The sequence below is a fragment of the Malaya genurostris genome, chromosome 1, assembly GCF_030247185.1.
Source record: "Malaya genurostris strain Urasoe2022 chromosome 1, Malgen_1.1, whole genome shotgun sequence".
Taxonomy (NCBI): domain Eukaryota; kingdom Metazoa; phylum Arthropoda; class Insecta; order Diptera; family Culicidae; genus Malaya; species Malaya genurostris.
Window position 1 is genome coordinate 36,650,250 of NC_080570.1, and position 8,510 is coordinate 36,658,759.

Genomic DNA, 8,510 nt, shown 5'->3' on the forward strand with positions numbered 1-8,510 from the left:
GCGCACAAATGAAAAACTTTTTTTTCGATAAACAACAATCATATAAAAGCGGTTTACTGCTTCACAAGGCATTGGTATGAGTGATCAGAATAGCTATGATAAGTACGAGAGGAAAACTTATACACTGTAACACGATAGTTTGAGACGATGGCGGAGACATACACTTACTGAAATACACTGAATGCGCAAATAAAAAAAAACTAATAACTTACTAATCTGTTTTTTTCTCACCAATTTGATGGTAAACGTTACCTGAGTCCAGAGTGTATGGGAGTAGAGTGACAGTAAGCTATTTTTTGAGTTTGACAGATTGTTCATTCGTTTGACATCTACTCTGGGATTTAAAGTGTCTACAGATCGCTCTCATCGTTCAAAACAGCTGCATACTGCAATTCGGTTTCACTTTCTAGACTGTGCAAAACTAAGAGATCGTCTGGGAGTGGAAGCGAGAAATCTGATCGGCTGGACTTAAATTACATTCTAAACGAAAACGTTTGGTTTTGTACTCAGGGCTAACACATATACAACCATGTACATTACAGATTTGTCAGATAAATTTGTGACTATATATATATATATAGATTTAACAGATTGTGGATAAAAGTGAATTGAAACCTGAATAATGATCGAGTTGAAATATATTGAATCATGGTCCGTATCCAGATGTTATGTTGATTCTACAAAGAAGATAAAAGCATAGAGAACAGACATCCAAGTAGAGATTCCAATACGTGTAAGAATTTTAACGGTTGATTTAAAAAGTAATCACAAAGTAGCGATCCAACGGAATCCACAATGTGGATCATGTGATGTACACCGAAAATCAGTTCTACCTATTTTGAGGAGATATCACTCATTGTCGAGCTCTTCTATAAGCTACCCAAAATTAGGTCGTTTCTGCTTAAACCTTGAGTTGATCGGTAAAACTGGGTAGTGTGCTTTGTTATGGCATAACACTTGTACTAAACTTACATTTACCTAAATTTTGTGCTCATCACTCGTTACCCGAAATTGGCGAGATACACTTTAGTTGATTTTGGGTAAGTTTTGACCCAAAAAGCGGCTGGTAACCAATCTGATTGATGACTTAATTCATAAAAAAAATAATGAGTTAAATTGTACAGAAAAGAACATGTCATATTCAATACAATTTATGACGATAGAGTAAAAATTGTAATATACTCTACAACACCGTATTGTATGCGCTCTGGTGTATTGATTTTGTTATTAAAATAAATGAATGAGAATTTTATACAATTATAATTCAGTACAATATTTGAGTGGCAATGTATTTGTATAGAATGGTTATGAAACTGGTACCACTGAAACCGACTTTGGCTTTACCATGGTTACCGTTTATGTTTCTTATAAAGAATTAGGCGTCGTTGGTATGGATACGGATTTGTTGATGATCCGTTGGGACAATGTTAAATGATGAAGTACAAGAAAATTTCGATTCATTCTATGAACGATAGTTGAGCGAAGAGATGGTGCAGAATACGACAATAATATGTACAGTAGGTTTACAATAATTCACAATGAAGTTTAGTGTTTTCATTGTCTGAACAATGAACTTCTACTACAATAAATTAGAATGGCACAAACCAGCAATGGGTAGAAAATTATCCAGTTTTAAACATTATGTATTTTCGTATTGCTTGGAAATAGCAAAAATGATTGAAAATTATTTGAAACATTTATTGGAACATTTACGTATATCATGATTTTAATGATATAAGATGCGAAATGTAACACAATTTTTGAGACTTACTTCTTTTTGAAATAATTAATGAACTTCTGAAACAAAAATCAATCATAATAAATCGAAAACTAAATTTAAAAAATCTTAGGACTTACAAATAGGCTAGCTATGCACTATCAGAGTTTAACATATTGGTACTGTCGGGCACAAACGAATTTGTCCTTTGTATTCGAGCGTCCTATTGAAGCGCGATTCAGATTCAAAGTATCGTTTATTTTTCAGTGCATAATATTTTCTCACACCCTGTGTCTGTCAATCCGAACTACTGTACCGACACCTTCCCAGTGAATCCGAACATCGGACGCTTCGTGCAAGAAAGCTTTTGATTGCGTTTCGAGCTTACATAGTGTATCGGTAGAACAAAAGAGTGAAGAAATACCAAAACAGAGAGCGGATGTCTGATACTCAGGGGATGGGATATGTCGGGGTTGGATTTCCAACTCCGAACATAGGGCCAGAGTTTTTCTGGCCCTAAGAGGCGAATGACCTAAAGGTTAAAGCCTCTATGATCAAAACAAAATATTGTATTTCAAACCCTATCGGGTAGACGTCGGCTCGAAAATGCCTTGTTTGATGTTCCTTCGCTCTGTTCCTATAGCGATACATAATGTAAACATAAAGCTTTTTTAGGTCAGCGCGGTTGATGCAAATGGTGCAGAATTGTCCGATGACGGGCCGATCGAAGCGCTACGATCGGCCCTATATCGTGCTCAATCGGTCCGATAATCGGACCGATGATCGGACTTATGCGGGTCTACAAATTTCACTGGGTTATTTGCTAATTGCTGTCGGCAGAGTTGCCAGGTTATTTTTTCAAAAATCTGTCAAAACTCAAAAATTTATCTGGTTTTGTCTGGGTCTACTATATACAAGAAAATTTTTGCCGGGCTTCATTTTCAGTGAGCAAACAAAAAATGGTCTCCCCCCACCTATCGTATACAGGCCTTTTCTTTTCTAGTAAGATCTGACTAAATCTAGGAAAAAATGACAAAAATGGCAAAAGATCTGGTTAGTTTGAGTGTCTGGCGAAACGAGGAAAATCTGGCATTTGCCAGACAAATCTGGCAACCTGGCAACGCTGGCTGTCGGTGATACTCCGCAACGTTGCCAGGTATACCGATTTATCGGTATTTATACAGATATTTGACCTCTATACCGCAATACAGATATGTACTCCAAAATACCGATAATTCACGGATCGTACAGATGAATACCGATTTTCGTTGATAGCATAGATAGACAGGAGAAAAGGTTGCTACGAGACCTTTTATTTTGCTCACAAAATTGAGCTTTGGTGACATTTCCGTAAACTTATGTTGACGAGATTTTTATACCGATGTGATACCGATAGATTTTTACGCAAAACACAATTTTTTGGAAAAATGACCTGGCAACGCTGATACTCCGACAGCTTCAATTCAACAAGCTCATCGCTGTCAAAGTGTTTGTCATCCTTCGCACATAACCTGCTGTCAGCAACTCGAGCCTTTGTACTGCAGTTACTGTTCAAGTTTGTTAGTGAAAATCTCACAATACTAACATTCACTAACGTCTTTTCTTCGGTCGAAACAAGCTAAAACAAACCGACGGTAAACATGTCCCGAGGAAGTAGCGCCGGTTTCGATCGTCACATAACGATTTTTTCACCTGAAGGCCGGCTCTACCAAGTTGGTAAGTTGCTGTTCTGCGACTGGTTTTGTATAGTTCGAGTGACGAAGCAAATTTCTTCTTTCGACAGAGTATGCGTTCAAAGCTATCAACCAGGAGGGGTTGACCTCGGTTGCCCTCAAGGGGAAAGATGTGGCCGTAGTTGCCACTCAGAAGAAAATTCCGGACAAGTTAATCGATCCCAAAACGGTGACACACTTGTACCGTATAACCCGAAATATAGGTTGTGTTATGACCGGTCGGATTGCTGATTCGAAATCACAGGTGCAGCGAGCCCGGTATGAAGCAGCCAATTGGCGCTACAAATACGGATATGATATGCCGGTGGATGTGCTCTGTCGCAGGATGGCTGATATTTCTCAAGTTTACACGCAAAATGCAGAAATGCGACCTCTGGGATGCAGTAAGAATTTGTGTGACCGCACACAGCCTTCAAAAAGATAAACTTATGATTCGTTTTAGGTATGGTTCTGATTGCGTTTGACGACGAAAATGGTCCTTGTGTGTACAAGACGGATCCGGCTGGATACTACTGTGGTTACCGTGCTGTTTCTGTTGGTGTAAAGCAAACTGAAGCCAACAGCTATTTAGAAAAGAAACTGAAGAAAAAAGCCAGTTTCACTGAAGAGGAAACCATTCAGCTTGCTATAACCTGCCTTTCAACGGTGCTGGCAGTTGATTTCAAACCGTCAGAGATCGAATTAGGTCTAGTTACAAAAGAAAATCCCGAATTCCGCATCATGACCGAAGAAGAAATTGAGGTTCATTTAACAGCTATTGCCGAGAAGGATTAAGCTAAAAGCATTTGATTTTGGAAATTCAGTTTATTTCAAATACGCATTCGTTCTTATTGAATAAATCTTAAAACTATATCGGTTCGTATTCACTGAAGATTTCACTTTCCGGCTGCCGTGGCCTGAGGGTTTCGCAACACCAGAATGACAGAATCTCCGCGGAGAAACATTTTCGAAATGAATCGATCCTTATTGACAGGCTTGACTTTCTTCTTGCCCTTGCCAGTCCGCGGAACTTCGGTCCACATCTCCTTAACGTTCTCCAGAACCATGTTGCAGTGACGATCGAAGGCCTTAACCCGACCCAGCAGTTTCTTATTGTTACGGCAGTTGATTAGTACCTGAGTGTTGTTCTTCACGGATTGGGTCAACACCGACAGCGGTCCGGTGTTGAATTCTTCCTCCTCCTGGCGGGCCAGCTCTTCCGGTGTCAGTTCTGATTTTGGTTTGGTAAGAGCCCTTTCAAAAGATGTTTGGTTAGAAAACTCTGCTGCACAGACCGTCAAGAGTGAAGCTTAAACTTACATGTTGGTTCGATGTGGCCAGATATTTGAGTATAACTAAAATTCCTTATAACTGGCAATAAAGTTAATGGGGAAAACGTTATTTTTGAAGGTTTCAATCCAATAGAAAATAGTGAGCGGCTTTGCAGAAGACGCTGAAAATCGTCGGAGCCAAACGTCAATAACAGAACGAGACCGGCGTCAAGTCAGGTACTAAAATCCCAGGCACAAAAAAAAATTTTAGTGCCTGGGATTAAGCGATTGTTGCACCATCTGTGTGTCAAATTTAGAAACCGTCACGCTAGGCACCAAAAAAATTTTGTGCCTGAGTGTAATATTGCACACTTGATAATATATGCAATTAAATAAATTTAATTTTTCAAATTTTTTTTATAGAATTACGTCAGAGTAAGCTAGTAATATAACAAATCGAATGATCGCTCATCTAGAAAGGCCTTTTTGGGTGCCTTCATACAAAATTTTTTTAAACATAAAAATATCTCTCATATGAGAACAAAATTTACGTTTTCGACTATAACTTTTGAACGACCCAATAAATTTCGTTCAAAATTTCGTCAGAGTTAGCTAATATAATAACAAATCGAATGATCAATCATCTAGAAGTGCCTTTTTAGGTGCCTTCATACAAAAATTTTTAAAATGTAAAAATATCTCATATGAGAACAACATTTACGTTTTCGACTATAACTTGTGAACGACCCGATAAATTTCGTTCAAAATTTCGTCAGAGTTAGCTAATAATATAACAAATCGAATGATCGCACATCTAGAAGTGCCTTTTTGGGTGCCTTCATACAAAAATTTTTAAAATGTAAAAATATCTCTCATATGAGAACAAAATTTACGTTTTCGACTATAACTTGTGAACGACCCGATAAATTTCGTTCAAAATTTCGTCAGAGTTAGCTAATAATATAACAAATCGAATGATCGCTGATCTAGAAGTGCCTTTTTGGGTGCCTTCATATAAAAATTTTTAAAATGTAAAAATATCTCTCATATGAGAACAAAATTTACGTTTTCGACTATAACTTGTGAACGACCCGATAAATTTCGTTCAAAATTTCGTCAGAGTTAGCTAATAATATAACAAATCGAATGATCGCACATCTAGAAGTGCCTTTTTGGGTGCCTTCATACAAAAATTTTGTCGTGAATACGACTTACTTTACTATGGGGTGCCTTTTCAAAATTATCTATACGGAAGAATGGGCAGAACTTAATCGTGAATATCTCGACTTGTATTAAAGGCAGCAACATAATTCTTTCACAATTTCATCAAAAATATGATCAGGAATTTAGGATAATATTTTGAACAGTGTGAGATAACCACAAACAAATCAAAAATTAGGTTTTCTGAAATTTTTATAACAACGCGGAAAACTCTTTACCTTTGCTTGGGTTTTTCGCGCAAGGACGACGATTTTGAGGTAGTCAGCACATATTTTCAACTGAACGTGCTGATGGTTTTTGCATTGAAGAGAAAGAAAACAAGAAACGAAAAGTGGACAACATTATATAAAATCAGCCGCTCTAATGACTCTAAATGTTATCTAAAGAACTATTAGGATTACTTCTTTTCAAATCGAAGGTAGAAATCATCAGTTTAGTGAAAATCCAAAATAATTTGATTTGATTCGTGCACTTTTCGCTGTGCGAAAATCGTTCGGAATACATGTTCCGAACTGTGTTAAATATCGTAGAAAATTCCACAATTTGGTCCTTCTAAAAGTCAGAAATGAAATGAAATTTTAGTAGTGAAAAGGGGGAAAGTTTCGCAATTCACACAATCCATCCACTATCAATTCGAATTTGAAAATGTAAAGAAATCGTGTCAGTTTTATTCGTATTCACGACATCCAGTTATGTCTTTGACATTACACACCCGTACTTTTTAAAATGTAACAATATCTCTCATATGGGAACAAAATGTACGTTTTCGACTATAACTTGTGAACGACCCGATAAATTTCGTTCAAAATTTCGTCAGAGTTAGCTAATAATATAACAAATCGAATGATCGCTGATCTAGAAGTGCCTTTTTAGGTGCCTTCATATAAAAATTTTTAAAATGTAAAAATATCTCTCATATGAGAAACAAATTTACGTTTTCGACTATAACTTTTGAACGACCCGATAAATTTCGTTCAAAATTTCGTCAGAGTTAGCTAATAATATAACAAATCGAATGATCGCACATCTAGAAGTGCCTTTTTGGGTGCCTTCATACAAAAATTTTTAAAATGTAAAAATATCTCTCATATGAGATCAAATTTACGTTTTCGACAATAACTTTTGAACGACTCGATAAATTTCGTTCAAAATTTCGTCAGAGTTAGCTAATAATATAACAAATCGAATGATCGCTGATCTAGAAGTGCCTTTTTAGGTGCCTTCATATAAAAATTTTTAAAATGTAAAAATATCTCTCATATGAGAAACAAATTTACGTTTTCGACTATAACTTTTGAACGACCCGATAAATTTCGTTCAAAATTTCGTCAGAGTTAGCTAATAATATAACAAATCGAATGATCGCACATCTAGAAGTGCCTTTTTGGGTGCCTTCATACAAAAATTTTTAAAATGTAAAAATATCTCTCATATGAGAACAACATTTACGTTTTCGACTATAACTTTCGAACGACCCGATAAATTTCGTTCAAAATTTCGTCAGAGTTAGCTAATAATATAACAAATCGAATGATCGCACATCTAGAAGTGCCTTTTTGGGTGCCTTCAGACAAAAATTTTTAAAATGTAAAAATATCTCTCATATGAGAACAAAATGTACGTTTTCGACTATAACTTGTGAACGACCCGATAAATTTCGTTCAAAATTTCGTCAGAGTTAGCTAATAATATAACAAATCGAATGATCGCACATCTAGAAGTGCCTTTTTGGGTGCCTTCATACAAAAATTTTTAAAATGTAAAAATATCTCTCATATGAGATCAAATTTACGTTTTCGACAATAACTTTTGAACGACTCGATAAATTTCGTTCAAAATTTCGTCAGAGTTAGCTAATAATATAACAAATCGAATGATCGCTGATCTAGAAGTGCCTTTTTAGGTGCCTTCATATAAAAATTTTTAAAATGTAAAAATATCTCTCATATGAGAAACAAATTTACGTTTTCGACTATAACTTTTGAACGACCCGATAAATTTCGTTCAAAATTTCGTCAGAGTTAGCTAATAATATAACAAATCGAATGATCGCACATCTAGAAGTGCCTTTTTGGGTGCCTTCATACAAAAATTTTTAAAATGTAAAAATATCTCTCATATGAGATCAAATTTACGTTTTCGACAATAACTTTTGAACGACTCGATAAATTTCGTTCAAAATTTCGTCAGAGTTAGCTAATAATATAACAAATCGAATGATCGCTGATCTAGAAGTGCCTTTTTAGGTGCCTTCATATAAAAATTTTTAAAATGTAAAAATATCTCTCATATGAGAAACAAATTTACGTTTTCGACTATAACTTTTGAACGACCCGATAAATTTCGTTCAAAATTTCGTCAGAGTTAGCTAATAATATAACAAATCGAATGATCGCACATCTAGAAGTGCCTTTTTGGGTGCCTTCATACAAAAATTTTTAAAATGTAAAAATATCTCTCATATGAGAACAACATTTACGTTTTCGACTATAACTTTCGAACGACCCGATAAATTTCGTTCAAAATTTCGTCAGAGTTAGCTAATAATATAACAAATCGAATGATCGCACATCTAGAAGTGCCTTTTTG

General features: G+C 35.8%; 2 protein-coding genes across 2 annotated transcripts; one reads left to right on the plus strand and one right to left on the minus strand.

The window, feature by feature from the left end:
* Nucleotides 1-3,210: 3,210 nt before the first annotated feature.
* LOC131437160 (proteasome subunit alpha type-6-like) lies at nucleotides 3,211-4,302 on the plus strand. Its single transcript, XM_058606330.1, has 3 exons — nucleotides 3,211-3,433; nucleotides 3,501-3,833; nucleotides 3,893-4,302. The coding sequence occupies exons 1-3, from the start codon at nucleotides 3,358-3,360 to the stop codon at nucleotides 4,222-4,224; spliced, it is 741 nt and encodes a 246-aa protein (XP_058462313.1). The 5' UTR covers nucleotides 3,211-3,357; the 3' UTR covers nucleotides 4,225-4,302.
* On the minus strand, nucleotides 4,235-4,917 carry LOC131437168 (probable small nuclear ribonucleoprotein Sm D2). Its single transcript, XM_058606342.1, has 2 exons — nucleotides 4,750-4,917; nucleotides 4,235-4,683 (listed from the first exon to the last, which is right to left on the minus strand). Coding segments are annotated over exons 1-2 (360 nt in total). The 5' UTR covers nucleotides 4,752-4,917; the 3' UTR covers nucleotides 4,235-4,325.
* Nucleotides 4,918-8,510: the final 3,593 nt, after the last annotated feature.